We start from the raw sequence: 17,408 nt of genomic DNA, 5'->3' as shown, positions 1-17,408 counted from the left end.
CCACAGGGTGTGTGTTTTTGTATGGATGAATGTTGGTGTGTGTGTTTTCTTCCAATCTCAGTGAATGTGTGTTTCCTATTGATTGATGTTTCATTAGTTTAAATCACTCATGTTTGATTGCTTTAATAGAACCAGCTGATGAATTATGTGTGTGTTCACTTCTTGCTTCATATTTTTGTGTTCTGTTAAATGCAAAAGAAGATATTTTGAAGAATGTGGGTAACCAAAGAGTTGACGGTAACCATTGACTTCCATGATATTGAAAAAAATATTATGCAAGTCAATGGCTACCGTCAACTGTTTGGTTACCAACATTCTTCAAAATGTCTCTTCTCTGTTTAACAGAAGAAAGATAAATTCCCTTTGTTACAAAAATTTGAGGGGGTCTGAATACTTTCCGTACCCACTGTATATATATATATATACACACACACACGCACAGTATACACCATTCAAAAGTTTGGGGTCTGTAAGATTTAGTAAGATTTAAACAAGAATGCATTAAATTGATAGAAGTGACAGTAAATACATTTATAATGTTACAAAAGATTTCTATTTTAAATAAATTTTAACCTTTCTACTCATCAAAGAATCCTAAAAAATAAAACGTTTCACACTTTCCACAAGAATAGGAATTAGCACAACTGATTTCAACAGAGATAATACAACCCCAATTCCAGAAAAGTTGTTTTGTACGTTTTGTAAAATGCAATAAAAATCAAGAATCTGTGATCAGTTAATTCTCTCGAACGTTTATTTAATTGACAAAAGTACAAAGAAAAGATTTCCACTGTTTTCACTGACCAACTTAAATGTATTTTGTCAATATAAACAAATTTTGATTTTGATGGCTGCAACACACTCTAAAAAAGTTGGTACAGAGGTATGTTTACTTCTGTGTCACATCTTTCCTTTTACTTATAATGTTTAATTATTTGAGAATTGAGGATAGTAATTGCAAAAATTTTGCATGCAAAGTTTTTTCCAATCTCGCTTGATACAAGACTTCAGCTGCTCAGCAGTCTGTGATCATTGTTATCTGGTTCTCCTTTTCATGACTGGTCATTCACTTTCAATAGGAGACAGATCTGGACTGATCTAGCACATTCACTCTGTGTCTACGAAACCACACTGTTGTAGCACATGAAGGATGAGACCTGGCATGTCTTAATCTAATAACCATGGATGTCCCATGAAAGACATCATCTTGATTGCAGTATATGTCTCTGTACAATTGCAATATATGCCTCCATGTCAATGATACCTTTGCACATATGCCAGTCACCCATGCCGTTTGCTCTGCTGCGCTCATATACCATGACATACGTTTGCTTTTTCATCTGTCGCTGGTGAAAATCTGGATGGTCCCTTTGGTCTTTGGGACTGAGAACACAACGTCCATTTTTCCCAGAAACAAGTTGAAATGTGGACTCATCTGACCACAGCACACATTCCCACTGTGTTTTTGACTATCTGAGATGAGCTTGGGCCCAGAGAACCCCGCGGCATCACTGCATAGAGTTGATGTATAGCTTTCTCCTTGAGTAACAGAGACTCAAGTTGCATTTCATGATGCAGCAGCAGACTGTGTTCAGTGACAGCGGTTTTCTGAAATACTCCTCAGCCAATGTGGCTATATTTAACACAGCAGCAAGATGGTTTCTTATGCAGTGCCATCTGAGGGCTCAAAGGTCACACACATTCACCTGAGGTTTCCTGTCTTGCCCTACAAAGACTAAGATTTCTCTGGATTCCCTGAATCTTTTCACAATATTATGTATGGTAGTTGGTGAAATACCTAAATTCTTTGCGATTTTGCATTGAGAAATGTGATTTTTTAAATTTGTTTGACACTTTTCTCATGAATTTTGGCACAAAGTGGAGCCATGATCCAGCTTTGCTTACAGAGACTGAGATGCTCCTTTTATAGCCAAGCATGACACCCTCACCCATTACCAATTCACCAGCTTACTCTGAACTGTTTCAAAACACTTTTATTTTGCCTCTGTCCCAACTTTTTTGGAGTGTGTTGCAGCCATCAAAATTAAAATTTGTTTATATTTACAAAATACATTTAAGTTGATCAGTGAAAACATTGGAAATCTTTTCTTTGTACGTTTGTCAATTAAATAAAAGTTTTTGTAAGAATGAACAAATCACAGATTCTTGATTTTATTGCATTGTAAAAAATGTCCCAACTTTTCTGGAATTGGGGTTGTAATAAAAAAATGTTTCTTAAGCAGCAAATCAGCATATTAGAATGATTTCTGAAGGTTCATGTGACACTGAAGACTGGAGTAATGATGTTGAAAATTCAACTTTAACACTGCAGCGGGCAGCAAGGCACGGTTCGAGGACGATATGCCTTCTCATGCGCCCCCTGCCCAACCATGGAGCCAGGTAAGTGTTGCACCGCACATTCAGACCCCACTCCGGGATGCTGTGCCTTCCGGGTCGGGTGCCTGTGCTCCACCTCGCTGCCCCACTGCGGGAACATCGGTGGTTCCCCTAGTTCTGCTTGTTCGGGTCCTGGGAGCCTGGCTAGCACTCCCCAGATCGTCTCGCTGGCTCACGAGAACCATCAGACTCAGCTATGCGATTCAGTTCGCCCGGCGTCCTCCCAAGTTCAGGGGCATTTGGTTCACCTCTGTGCTGAGCAAGGATGCTCCCATCTTGCGAGCGGAAATTGCAGTCCTACTGGCGAAGAACGCGATAGAGCCGTTCCCTCCAGCCGATATGAAGTCGGGGTTTTACAGACCCTACTTCATTGTACCCAAGAAAGGCGGTGGGTTACGACCAATCCTGGACCTGCACGTTCTGAACCGGGCCCTTCACAGGCTCCCGTTCAGGATGTTGACACAGAAACGTATCTTTCGATGCGTTCGTCTGCTCGATTGGTTTGCAGCGATCGACCTGAAGGACGCGTACTTTCATGTTTCGATTCTCACTCGACACAGGCCGTTTCTCCACTTCGCGTTCGAGGGGCGAGCGTATCAGTACAAGGTCCTCCCCTTCGGGCTATCCCTGTCACCTCGTGTCTTCACCAAGGTCGTGGAGGCAGCCCTCGTTCCATTGACGGAAAGAGGCATTCGCATTCTCAACTACCTTGATGACTGGCTCATACTGGCCCAGTCTCGAGCGCAGCTGTGCGAACACAGGGACGTGGTACTCAGCCACCTCAGCCGGTTGGGGCTTCGGGTCAACTGGGAAAAGAGCAAACTCTCCCCCGTGCAGAGGATCTCTTTTCTCGGTATGGAGTGGGACTCAGTCAATCTGACAGCACGCCTCTCAGTAGAGCGCGCCCAGTCAGAGTCCTTCCAGCGCAGGAGGGTGATTCCACTGAAACAGTTTCAGAGGCTGCTGGGGCATATGGCATCCGCTGCCACGGTCCCGCCGCTCAAATTGTTTCATATGAGACCGCTTGAGCACTGGCTTCCTGACTGAGTCCCGAAATGGGCATGGCAACGCAGTACTTACTGGGTCCCAGTCACCCCGTCTTGCCGCCAGACCTTTAGCCCGTGGTCGGACCTTGCCTTTCTTTGGGCAGGGGTTCCCCTAGTGCAAGTGTCCAGGCATGTTGTTGTCTCAACTGATGACTCTGCCATAGGCTGGGGTGCCATGTGCAACAGGCATGCAGCATCGGGCACCTGGACAGGGCCTCGTCTGTAGTGTCATATCAATTGTCTCGAGTTTCTAGCAGTATGGCTTGCTCTGCGCAGCTTCAAATCACTGCTACACGACAAGCACGTACTGGTCCGGACAGACAACACTGCAACCGTTGCGTACATCAACCCCCAGGGCGGTCTACGCTCCCATCGCATGTCACAACTCGCCCGCCATCTCCTCCTTTGGAGTCAGAAACATCTGAGGTCGCTTTGCGCCGTTCACATCCCAGGCGAGCTCAATCGTGCAGCCGACAAGCTCTCACGTCAGCCCGCTCTTCCGGGAGAATGGCGACTCCCTCCCCGAGACAGTCCAGCTGATCTGGAGACGCTTCGGAGATGCTCAGGTAGACCTGTTTGCCTCCCCGGACACGTCCCACTGCCAGCTGTTTTACTTCCTGGTCGAGGGGACCCTCGGCACGGATGCGCTGGCACACAGCTGGCCTCGGGGCCTTCGCAAGTATGCGTTTCCCCCAGTGAGCCTTCTTGCACAGACCCTGTGCAAGGTCAGGGAGGACGAGGAGCAGGTCCTCTTAGTAGCGCCGTACTGGCCTAGTCGGACTTGGTTCCCAGAACTAATGCTCCTCGCGACAGCCCCTCCTTGGCTTATTCCTCTGAGGAAGGATCTCCTTTCTCAGAGAGGGGGCACCCTCTGGCACCCGCGCCCGGACCTGTGTAATCTCCACGTGTTGTCTCTGGACGGGACGCGGAGGTTCTAGGTGATCTGCCCCCAGCGGTAGTATTACTTCAGCTAGTGCACCCTCTACGAGGCACGCCTACGCTCTGAAGTGGAACCTGTTCGTCGATTAGTGTTCTTCCCGGCGGGAAGACCCCCGTAGATGCCCGATCGCGGTCGTGATCTCCTTTCTGCAAGAAGGGCTGGAGCGAAGGCTGTCTCCCTCCACACTCAAAGTGTACTTGTTGCCGCTATCGCTGCACATCACGATGCAGAAGGCGGCAAGTCTGTTGGGAAGCACGACTTGATCATCAGGTTCCTTAGGGGTGCGAGGAGGCTGAATCCTCCGCGCCCGCACCTGGTATCCTCTTGGGATCTCCCCTCGGTCCTGACGGCCTTGAAGGAGGAGCCCTTCGAACCTCTGCAGTCAGTAGAGCTTAAGTTTCTGTCACTAAAGACAGTGCTCCTCACTGCATTGGCTTCAGTTAAGAGGGTCGGGGACCTGCAGGCATTTTCGGTTGACGATTCGTGCCTTGAATTCGGGCCGGCTGACTCTCACGTTGTCCTGAGACCTCAGCCTGGATATGTGCCCAAAGTTCCCACCATGCCTTTCAGGGATCAGGTCGTGAACTTGCAAGCGCTGCCCCGGGAGGAGGCAGACCCAGCCGTTGCTCTGCTCTGTCCCGTTCGTGCTTTGCGCATTTATGTGGCCCGTACGCAGAGCTTCAGGACCTCAGACCAGCTCTTTGTCTGCTTTGGAGGACAGCAGAAGGGAAAGGCTGTCTCCAAACAAAGACTTGCCCACTGGATAGTGGAGGCTATAGTCTTAGCATATCAGGCCCAACTTTTGCCGTTTCCCCTCGGAGTGAGAGCACACTCCACGAGAGGAGTGGCATCTTCTTGGGCATTGGCGCGGGGCGCCTCGATAGCAGACATCTGTAGAGCTGGGTGCCCGTGTATAGTGATTCCCACATGTGTGTTCTTCCACGGTACGGCTTCCCTCACAGTGAGCCAGTGTCTTTCCCTAGCAGAAATTTCTCTGCCATCTCTTCTTAGTAGTGTCTCACCCCAGGCAGGCTGAGTCTACCGCAGGGACTTCCATATGTAGCACTGCCCCAGTCCATATGCGTAACACATGATACCTCCTATACGCAGGATGTGGCTTCCGTAGCATTCCCCTACTACTGAGATGCTCCTTTTATAGCCAAACATGACACCCTCACCTATTATCAATTCACCAGCTTACTCTGAACTGTTTCGAAACAGTTAGATTTTTTTAATAAAAATAAAAACATTTAATAAAACAGTGCATAATATATATATACATATATATATACTGTATATATATATATATATATATATATATATGTGTGTGTGTGTATGTGCACACAATGTAGAAGAATAAAAGAAGAATAAATATCCTTTTCTATCTATATGCCAATTAAGACAATAATCTGCTCAGTGGTTGTGAGGTAATTCTGTGTTCAACACAGCATGTGATGTGTGTGTGTGTCAGTCAGTCAGTGGGACTTTATTTGTCAGCTTTAGTGTGTTCGTCTGCTCTGTCCCGCTGCCATCCTCACTCAACATGACACTCACACATACACACACATGGCCACCTCTGAGTGTACGGCTGACCTGTCATGCCCACAGGCTCTAAACTTTCACCGCAGAGCAACATCAGAGAGTGAGAGTAAAGGGACGAGTGAGCAAACAGGAAGTGAAAGGAAAGCAGAGGAACAAACACGCAGCCAGAGTCAGTTAGTCTCTCGTGGACTGTGAGACAGTTTCTGACTTTCTCAAACACACTCCAGCCGTGCTGTCTGTCTGCGGAGCAAACATGAGACAGATAATCTGACAGCAGATAACCACCAGCCTGCCCGCAACACTCGTTTACCTAAACCACAGAGAGACAGAGGGGGAGATCAAATGAATCTGTGGTCTGAATTCCTGTCTGTGATAGTTATTTGTGCAGCAGGTGTTGTGATGTCGTGTGTGGGTTACAGATAAATGCTTCCTACCTCATCTGCATGCTACAAAGACCTCTGTCACTTGCTGATTTGAAGCCACAGTTAAAAATATACAATATGCATGTATATATAGAGAGAATCACATTAGAGAATTGTATTAACTTGCAACATCATCCACTAACCAGAGATACAATAGTGACTGACTTCATCTTTAACACTACATCTATTGGTAGAGTTGTAAACCCTACAAGCTTCTTTTTGCCAAAAGATTTGATTGTAGTGCTGCCAAATCGATTAATCGCATCCAAAATAAAAGTTTGTGTTTACATAATATATATGTGTTTACTGTATGTGATTTATATCATATATAAATATATATTACATATATTTCTTAAATATGTACATGTATGTGTGTATTTATAGTGTGTATTCATACTGGTAAAAAATGCATAGACTGAATGCACGGTAAGTCGAATTGGATAAAAGCGTCTGCTAAATGCATAAATTATTATTATTTAAATTATAAATTATTTATGTATACATATACATATACACACATATGTTATGTCAACTTTTATTTTGGATGTGATTAATTGCGATTAATCGATTTGACAGCACTATTTGATTGCAAAGTGTGTTTGTTATGGAAGCTTGTTTCCGCCAAGGAATAAAAACATAAAGCTTACCTCATGCACATGCAGGAAAAAAAGTCAGAATTACTAGATGTAAATTCAAAATTCCGAGACAAAAGTCAGAATTGCAAGATATAAACTGTCACGATATCAGATTTTTCACACCACGGTTATTGTGTCCAAAAGAATTCACGATATCGATATATATCGTGATATCTATAGAAACCTTAGGGAATCAGCCAAATTAATTTTTACTTAGTTTATTTAGTTTTTCTTTTTACCCAATGAACATAAGGGTACTGATAAACACAGGGCAAATGCATTTTCACTTTTTCTTCTTCTTCAGGTCACAGCTGACCTGAGACTCTGGCTTCTCTGTCTCCTTTGAAGCTCCCTATGAAATAACAAGAGAAAATACTGTCAAGTTCAACAGTATAATGAATAAATATTAACATCAAAACTGATACTTTAACCTGTTAACTTGCGTACCCATATTTTAATCTCTTTAACCTATAGTTGCGCCGGCGCCAATGAAGTCATGCAGTTAACGCGCTTCTAATTCAGTATTAATGTGCACCTAGAACGACCGCAGATAAGGCATTAAGTGAATGGTACTGCGACCAACTTTAGATTTTACATGAGTTTAATTTGGTCGCTCAGTTTTCCTAGATCAGTTTTAATAGTGCACACCTGCAACTGCACGTGAATGTTGAAGTAGCAGGAACAATAACGTGGCCAGAATGAAAATGATGGTACAGCTTGAAGTACATTAGTGTTTTCATTCACTCAAATCTACTTATATTAAAAACTGTGCTGGCTATTCCAAGCTCTATCATTGCACTCAGTGGGTGTTGCAGTACTTCAGTCCAAAAGAAGTGAAATAAAAAGCACCCATCCATAAAAAAAGTGTCTCACACGGCTCTGGGGGGTGAACAAAGGCCTCCTGTAGCGAATCGATGCATTTATGTAAGAAAACTAACCATATATAAGGGATCAAAACAAAACAACGGTCATGAATTAGAAGTACAAAACGAGGATTTGTAAAGAAGAATGTCAGAGGATTTCGATATAATCCAAGAGTAGAGTAGTATTCCTTTGCTAAAGTAAGGAAACTTTGCTTCCTTTGCTCCTGTAAACAAACGTTGGTTTTCACGAGACTCACCGGCGCATGCACAACGCTGACCTCATACATCATCCGCCCGGAGCTGCTTCCGTGTACAACTGTTGGCGTAAGCTACATTAAAGTGATTATTACGTTTTGAATATGGATATTTTTCTTACAAAAATCTATAATTTAACATATTCCTGGTAGAGATGTGCAGTATTTTCCTAGATTTTGTTGATAACAATGATTAATTATGTTGCTGAGTGTTCTATTGTTCTGGTACCTTTGTACAGAAATTAAAATATTTTTTATTAACTTTTTCGATATTTGCCACCTTAAACTGATTTCAAGGGGTGTTTTTACCTGTATAAGGGCAGTTTTTCTAACCATATTCAATGTATGCATCATCACATTCAAACTCTGTTTGAATAAGACACTATTGTCTGTTACCAGTGAAATTAAATCAATATCAACAAAATTTGCACTGCAGAAGTAACACAGAAGCAGCGTCTAAAGCAGCATTTACACTGCTATTACAATTGCTTACATAATCCTATTAAATTAATGTTTAAGTATATTTTAATATAAAATGTTTCCTTCAAAATGAAATGATATGGAACTAAAACCAACAGTAGGTGGTGGTGAGACACTGTTTTAATGAGTGAGTAATTGAGTCATTTATTCAACTGATTTGTTCAAATGAATCATTCATTAAATAAGCAAAGCAAGCGATTGTCTTTATGGATGAATCATTGAATTGATTTGTTCAAAAATGCTTATTCATTCAGTAATACAATTTTGTTTTAAAATATTTTCATTGGTAAAGTAGAGCAAAAACAGACAATATTGTGTCCAAAATATAACATAATATTAACACATTGTATATTGACTTCAATATTACATTATCAAACTATATCAGATTTGCAATTTGGGATGGCACACTTGCTCACATATTGCTCACAATATCATATAGAAACTATATCATATAGATATTGTATTTACTATATCTTATATATATTGTATATATATATATATATATATATATATACACCTCATAAAGGTCATAATTTCCACAGAGAGAAGTTCCGCTGCTGCGGATAAAGGTTATAACAGCGACATTCAATTGTGAGTTTGCAGGCTAGAGAAGGTCTGCTAGCTGGAGGTTTGCAGACTCAGGTTTTGTCATTCTGAAGGTAAAATGAGTTTCACTTTCCCCTTAATTCCCCTTTGATTTGGAGCCATGAGCCCACAGACACATTTGACCTAGTTTTGCTGAGACCACCGTAAACTTTGAGCAGAATTACAGCCTGGCTTTCGCTCACGGCCTGAGAGCTGTAGCTTACAGATGTTTACACCAGAATGATAAATGTCTTCTGTAGCTTACCAACAGATGTAACTTATTCTCGCATAAGTTGTTGTTTTTAATTACTCTCTTAATTTAAATTAACCACATATTTTACACTAAAACATCGATCTGCTTGAAGCTAAAGAGCCCCTAATGAGAGTTTGATGTCAAATATTTATTTTATCTGGCCTGTAGCGGCTCCACTTTGGGACAGGACTGTGTTAGCAATCGGATTTGAAAAGCCCTTATAATGCAGCAGCCATCGCTAATGTTGTGTGAGATTCGCCTGGAGTCTGTCGCAGAGATTAAAATCAGACTCTTGCTCTCGCTGTCATTTTTTCCCTTCCATAAAACATTCAGAAGTGATGGGACCTGTGATTTGATTTATTTAATAGTCATTTTTTTTATTATTATTTTATTGTATTATTAACTTTACATTACTTTTTGATAGGTGGTATCGGTAAAGTGTCATAATTATTATTATTTTTAAATTGATAGGTGGAATCAGTAAAGTATTATTATTATTATTATTATTATTATTACCTTTATATTTATAATCTATTTTTTGATCGGTGAATTCAGTCAGGTGTTATTTATTTTATTTTTACTATTTTATTTGTAACTTTGTATTGTGATCTTATTTTATTACTTTTATATATTTTTTATTTGATTTGATTAGATTTTTTTAAAAATGTATATAGTGACCTTTTTTTGCATTGTGTATGCACTTTTTTGATGGGTGGAATAAGTTTTGACTTTATGAAGTGAAGTATGCTGATGTATGGCTTAGATCTGTCATATTCCCAAATGTTTAAGAGAGACAATAAGATGATATCACCACAGGAATATCAGTGCAGCACCTTAAGCTATAAAGAGTCTGGATGAATACAGTATGCTCGAGATACAGATAAAGTCTGCAGTAACGCATTTAAGTTAGCATTTTTTATCTTGTACTTTTGCGACTACAATTTCTGGTAAAGTAATTTCACTGTTTACAAGAAGTTTTTTTTTGGAAGCAACATTGCGGAGACCAAAATAATCAAATATATTTTTATTTAATTTTATTAATTTATTTGTTTGTTTGTTTATTTTTGTTGAGGCTTTTGGTTCAGAGCTAAAAAAAATACAGTTTAAAAAGAGACCTGTGAGAGCAGGAGGAAAATTTGCAAAGTTTGGATCAAGCAGCTGAAGTGAATGCCTCCACAGACAGTCCATTTACTGTACAGCTTTCATTAAAAACATCAGCAAACAATCTGCCTGTACACTTATCTCAGTGTCAGACCAGAATTCATTGTCTCTGTCTTATTTCACATTGTCCTTTCAATCATAAAGCTATTTTCTTCTTTCTGAAGGTAGCATTGAAGCTTGACTTGTGTCTGTCTGAGAATTTTAAATGTGTGTCATTGTGTGTTTCTGTAGGACGATTACTTCAGAACCTGGAACCCCAACAAAGCACAAGACCAAGGTAAGAAGTTTCAGCAAAAACGTTTCTTGTTCAGAACCATTTTTATAACCCAGGTTAATCATATAAAAAAACCCTCCAATCAAGTGCTGGAATCTTCATTTCAGTGTATCGATCCTCGTCTCTGCTCCAGACATGAATTAATACAGAGAGCCAGAAACACACACACACATAGCTAAATGAAGACATATCATAGACTTCTGTTATTTTTATAGAAAGATAATTATAATCAGACCTACCCAAATCCTAAAATAAAACGTGTGTATTTCATTCATGAATAGTTTTTGTGATTAAGGGCAGTGGCAGATTTAGTGATTTGGGGGCCCTAGGCAAAATATAGGAATGGGGCCCTATACATTTGCACATATTTACCTAGATCAACCTTGAGGTTCCTTTTTTGTTGTGATGCTTGCTGCTGCACAGTGGTGCCCCATAGCACATTCATTCACAAAGCAAGATGGCGCCGATGATGATGGCGGCCTCCATGGCGTGCTCTGCAGTTGTTTTTGTGTTTTTGTTAGTTTGTCCTGTCTTATTTATATTCAAAAGAATTCATTGAAATTTTCAAGTTAACTCTGACATTTACACAGGCATTATTCAAATTTCTTCAGAGTTAACTTGAAAATTTCTACTCGTGCTTCTTCAGAATGCCTAAGACTCTGTCTGTGTCAACTTTCACAAGATTTTACTGTAGAATATTTGAGAAAATGAATGGCAAAGTCTGTCACAATGCATAATAGCATTGACCATGCCTTGACATTTATACAGGCATTATTCAAATTCCTTCAGAGTTAACATGAACATTTCAATTGATTATTCTTCAAGGCACCCAAGACTCTGTGTCAACTTTCACTGGGTTTTACTGTAGATTTTCTGAGAAACTTGAAGGCAAAATCTGACAAAATCCATTATAACTTTGATCAATTCCTGCTGTTAACTTTATAACTTTGCATTATAACTTTGATCCATGATCAATATGGCGATGATGATGGCGGCCTCCATGGCGTGCTCTGCAGTTGTTTTTGTGTTTTTGTTAGTTTGTCCTGTCTTATTTATATCCCTGCAATCAGTTTCACCGGAGACGAATTGCTGGACATTCGGCACTACACATCACCCGATATTAGGGGTCGACCGATATGTGTTTTTCAAGGTCGATACCGATTATTACAGATCAAGTAGACCGATAACCGATATTTTGAAACGATATATATGTCTGGTGTAAAAATGAAAATTAATGTCAAAATTAAGAATAAAAAGGGCTCTGACAAAAACTGCCTTCCCTGGTGTTGGTTGAGTGTAGTACTCCCACAGTAAACTCTTTATTTTTTGGCAAACAAAGGGTTTACCATTAAAATTCTTTTAAACAAAAGTTGTAATAATTGTTGTAGTAGTCAGGGGTTAAAGCAGGGGTGTAGATTACGCGGGGGACGTGTCCCCCCCACTTTTAATATCACGTAAATTCGTCCCCCGCACTTTTTCGGGCAAGTGTGTTCGCATAGAGGTTTTCAAGAGCCGGTGTGAATAAATATAGATTTAGATTCAAAGAGACAGGATCTGTGCATGATCTGATGTAACCCCAACAAAGCACAAGACCAAGGTAAGAAGTTTCAGCAAAAACGTTTCTTGTTCAGAACCATTTTTATAACCCAGGTTAATCATATAAAAAAACCCTCCAATCAAGTGCTGGAATCTTCATTTCAGTGTATCGATCCTCGTCTCTGCTCCAGACATGAATTAATACAGAGAGCCAGAAACACACACACACATAGCTAAATGAAGACATATCATAGACTTCTGTTATTTTTATAGAAAGATAATTATAATCAGACCTACCCAAATCCTAAAATAAAACGTGTGTATTTCATTCATGAATAGTTTTTGTGATTAAGGGCAGTGGCAGATTTAGTGATTTGGGGGCCCTAGGCAAAATATAGGAATGGGGCCCTATACATTTGCACATATTTACCTAGATCAACCTTGAGGTTCCTTTTTTGTTGTGATGCTTGCTGCTGCACAGTGGTGCCCCATAGCACATTCATTCACAAAGCAAGATGGCGCCGATGATGATGGCGGCCTCCATGGCGTGCTCTGCAGTTGTTTTTGTGTTTTTGTTAGTTTGTCCTGTCTTATTTATATCCCTGCAATCAGTTTCACCGGAGACGAATTGCTGGACATTCGGCACTACACATCACCCGATATTAGGGGTCGACCGATATGTGTTTTTCAAGGTCGATACCGATTATTACAGATCAAGTAGACCGATAACCGATATTTTGAAACGATATATATGTCTGGTGTAAAAATGAAAATTAATGTCAAAATTAAGAATAAAAAGGGCTCTGACAAAAACTGCCTTCCCTGGTGTTGGTTGAGTGTAGTACTCCCACAGTAAACTCTTTATTTTTTGGCAAACAAAGGGTTTACCATTAAAATTCTTTTAAACAAAAGTTGTAATAATTGTTGTAGTAGTCAGGGGTTAAAGCAGGGGTGTAGATTACGCGGGGGACGTGTCCCCCCCACTTTTAATATCACGTAAATTCGTCCCCCGCACTTTTTCGGGCAAGTGTGTTCGCATAGAGGTTTTCAAGAGCCGGTGTGAATAAATATAGATTTAAATTCAAAGAGACATGATAGTTTGTGCATGATCTGATGTTTTATTCGGACCCAGAATAAGGCGAGATGAACATCACGGAGCGCTAAACATTCTGTGCAGTGTATGTTTCATTCATACTCAAAGCCGGAGGGGCTCTCGCGCAGAAAGTCGTATGAGGAAATTCCTAATATGGACAAAAGTGTCCAGCTATCGCTGTATGAAAACAGTTGTTTTCAGAAAAACAGAAACGTTTGGAAACATGAAGACTTTAAACAGATGATTGCGACAATATAGTTTATTTGTGTTTGTCAAGTCATCTCCAGGTAATAAATAAAGTATATGAACAATGCAGTGCTAACTGACATAGCATTTATTACAGTATTGAAACTATTCTGCCTTATTATGTGATAAAAAAAAGTGTTTGTAGTATATAAGCAAATCATTATTATTGGTTATTGTCCAGCAGTTATCTGATTTCTAAGCCAATTAAAAGCTTGAAATTAGAGTAAAATTAAAGTTGACATACACTCACTGGTGTCAAAAGTATTCACATTCATTACTCAGGTAGAAGTATAGATACTAGGGTTTGAAAATACTTCTGTAGAAGTTGAAGGATCAACTCAAGCTTTTTACTCAAGTAAAAGTGTAAAAGTACTGGTTTCAAAACTACTTAAAGTATAAAAGTAAAAGTAATGTAAGGAAAAAAATGCCATTAAGGACAAAAGCTTAGGCCGCGCCACAGGGGCCTATTGTGCACTATCCCACCTCCTCAAAAAAACATTTTCCTAAAGGCCATAATGACTATAATGTTATATTAAAATGTTAATGTTGAACAATTTGGGATGCACTAGGCTACCTGTTTCAGCCGCATATACTGTATGCCCATTGAAAATGAACGCATTTTAGTACAATGCAAATACATTAAAGAACCATACATGTGTATTACTGAGCATTAACATGTGTTTCATGGAGCGGAAGATATGATGACTAGTTGCCTATAAGTATTGTAATGGTGCAAAAAGTCAAACTTCAGAGGCATGTCATCAATAACCTTTATTGAAATGTAAATGTACATCCAAGCTTAGCTGCAGGAATCTGTGAGGGCAACGGACAAGAAAATTGGTGTACCCAGGGCAGGCTTAGTAACAATTACCCTTGTATGGTTGTCTATATACAATAAACATTAGTGCTGTCAAAATGAATGATTAATCCAAGTGATTAATCACAAAATAAAATAAAAAATAACTCATAATCCTGATACCTTCCTGATTGATACATTCCTGTTATCTACTATGCTCAATTCTATAGCTAATGGCAACAATGTCACATTTAACTAGAAGATGTAACAAACACTTTGGACTCAATTCTGTATGTACAACAACAGGGTAATCTACATCAGGATCTACATCAGATAAGCACAGAACATGCAACAAAGAGTTACCAATAGGCTTTGTTCAGCCGCAAAAGCAGCTGGTTCTCAAAGTTCTTTGAGCCAATGCATGCTCTTCTTGGCCTGAAGATCAGCCCTGCAACACTAAACAGTCTTTCACAGGCTGCTGAGGCAGGGAGTGCCATATTAAGCTTAAGTGATAGCTGGCACACAGCTGGGAAGGACTTCAGTACCTCTACTGTGCAGCCTGGGCACCCCAGGTACACATCCAACTGCTGGGTCATTTCAAGAGGGCCGGTCTTCTTCAAGGAGGAAAAAAAGTCCTCTTCCTCAGATGATTGGGAGCCCTCACTGATGTGATTCTCGGCCTGACAGTCCAAGTGGCTTCTGATATAGTCAAGGCCTGTGGAATAAAAAAAAAATCAGGACAATTTAGACCATATGACAGTATTGTAATTGTGTATTGGATAGTGTGTGTGTGTGTGTGTTTGTGTCATTAAATGTCATTTCAAACTCATTTCACTGTCTCCATAGAAATTACACGTATTAAGGGGAAGTGAGACACTTACCAAGTTTGAGGATATTTTCGTCACCTGTCCAGCAGGTCTTAAATTTGGGAACTAGAATGGCTGTGGCTATCAGCTCTGGATCTGCAAGCATCTCGCCAAAGCATTTTTCAAGGCCTGAAAGAAGTGCATCAATTAAAGGTTCACAGAACTTGGAGGCGACGTGAAGGTGCTGGAGCTTGGTCCTTAGTACAGTTATGGTGGGGACCAACCATCCCATCTGCACACTGGTTTCTCCCTGAAGAACATCCAGTGCCTTTGCGACTGGGCTCATTGTCTTTGCATATTCTGCAAGAAATGCAAGTTCCACTGGAGTAAACCTGTACAAAGAAGAAAAGAAAAACACAACATGGAACATTTAGCCTACTTGATGTAGCACCTTCAACTGGAGGAACTGATAATTAAAAAGGAAAAATATTGTCATCTGAGACTTTTAGAAATGTAGTTGTGTTGCTACAAATCACATCCACAGTAAATATGGGGACTGTATATTGGCATAGTGCATACATGTGTTCTACATTATTCAAAGTATAAAACTATGACTTAATCTATTGTTAATTCATTAACTGAAAGGCAGAAAAACAAGCACTTACTTAGGTGTATCTAGTTCACTGCAGACAGCTGCAAGGGCTCCTTCACCTTGTTCTCTTGTTATTCTCACTATTCTTTCTACGGCTGAGAAGAGTGAATTCCACCTTTTAGCAACAGGCCTTACGAGTTGGAGTTTGCAGTGGTCTTCAATTACTTCAGATGTGGTGGTTGGTCTTGAACTTTTGTTCCACAAGCTAGAGCATTTGGCAAATGTGGACCTTGACACGCGCTTGTACAATGGGTTGACCTCTGCTTTTGAAGCATCAACTGTGGACACTAAATTGAGGAGGTGGCAGGCGCAGCGATGGTGCTTGGGTAGCTGGTATTCCAAGTAGTCATCTTCGTCCAACAGGGCTCCGGCATCAACAAATTCAACACTCTCAACACTTTCCTCTTCTCCATCGTAATCATCATTTTGGCCACGATCATCCTCTTCTCCATCACCCTCTCCTACAGGTTCAGGATTGTTGTTATCATCAGTCTGCCCATAAACTCTGAAGGCTTTCAGGAATTGTTTGATCCGTTGTCAGTTGTAGTGCGAATGATCTTCTCTCTGATATTGAATTCTGTGTGAATATCATTTAGGGCACCAGCCAGGGCAGAAAAGGTATGGGACCCTTTAAGTTGCTTGCATGCCAGGGCAGCACAGGGTCTCTGCATGGTCTGGGGGTTAAACCAGTGCGCAGTGACACCAATGAAACCGTGACGTGTGCCGTCCAGCAGTCTGTTGTTGTTGCTATGAACTCAATTTCACTAAGGGCAGCTTCCAGTTTTCTTTTCATTTCAACAGAGGCCTTTGTGACTTTGTTTACAACAGTATTGCGTGTCATGACATTTGTATTTGGCTGAAGATGTTGCACAAGATCAATGTGTGGTGGGTGCAAGCCTTGGACAACGAATTGGAGGACTTCTTTATCCACACTTGCCTGGGACACTCTTTGAGTCTCCCACAGCTTGGTTTGTTTGGGACCCTTCGCTTCCGGCTTCGCTACCGTTCGGACGTTTTTGCTTACTGCTCTGCGCTTTGCTCCCTATTTCTGTACTTTTCTTTGATTTTTCTAAGATTTTTACTTCAGCAGATCAGCACAGTGCTCAAACAACATATTTTTGGCACAAACACTAAAACTAAAAACTCTCTGGGACTGGAATAATGCCACGAAAAAGAAGACTTTTGCCTCCCACTGCCAGCAGCTTACATTCCGGAGAAGGGAAAACACAGCTGCCCACATTCAAACAGAAGAGAAAGAAAATGCCTCCTGTTGAATCTACTTGCTGCATGAACTACTGCAAACTTCTACAAAGGATTACGGTTCTTGAAACAAAGTTACTTGCTGGATTTCCAAAACAGGCAGAACACTCAGCAGACCGTCGTCACGGACCCCATCAGCATACAGCCGGTGAGTCCCATGAACCTAG

General features: G+C 40.8%; 1 protein-coding gene across 1 annotated transcript in view; it reads left to right on the top strand.

Annotated features, from left to right (window-relative positions):
• Window positions 1–17,408, top strand: part of LOC107596360 (testican-1-like) — a 263,564-nt gene that overhangs the window by 145,200 nt on the left and 100,956 nt on the right. The window contains exon 4 of the mRNA XM_016287085.1: window positions 10,810–10,855. Coding sequence (XP_016142571.1) covers window positions 10,810–10,855 — 46 coding nt within the window. The remainder of the gene's footprint in view (window positions 1–10,809; window positions 10,856–17,408) is intronic.

Source organism: Sinocyclocheilus grahami, unplaced genomic scaffold (genome assembly GCF_001515645.1).
Source record: "Sinocyclocheilus grahami isolate Dianchi unplaced genomic scaffold, SAMN03320097.WGS_v1.1 scaffold218.1, whole genome shotgun sequence".
Classification (NCBI taxonomy): domain Eukaryota; kingdom Metazoa; phylum Chordata; class Actinopteri; order Cypriniformes; family Cyprinidae; genus Sinocyclocheilus; species Sinocyclocheilus grahami.
This window is presented reverse-complemented; position numbering and strand designations above follow the sequence as displayed.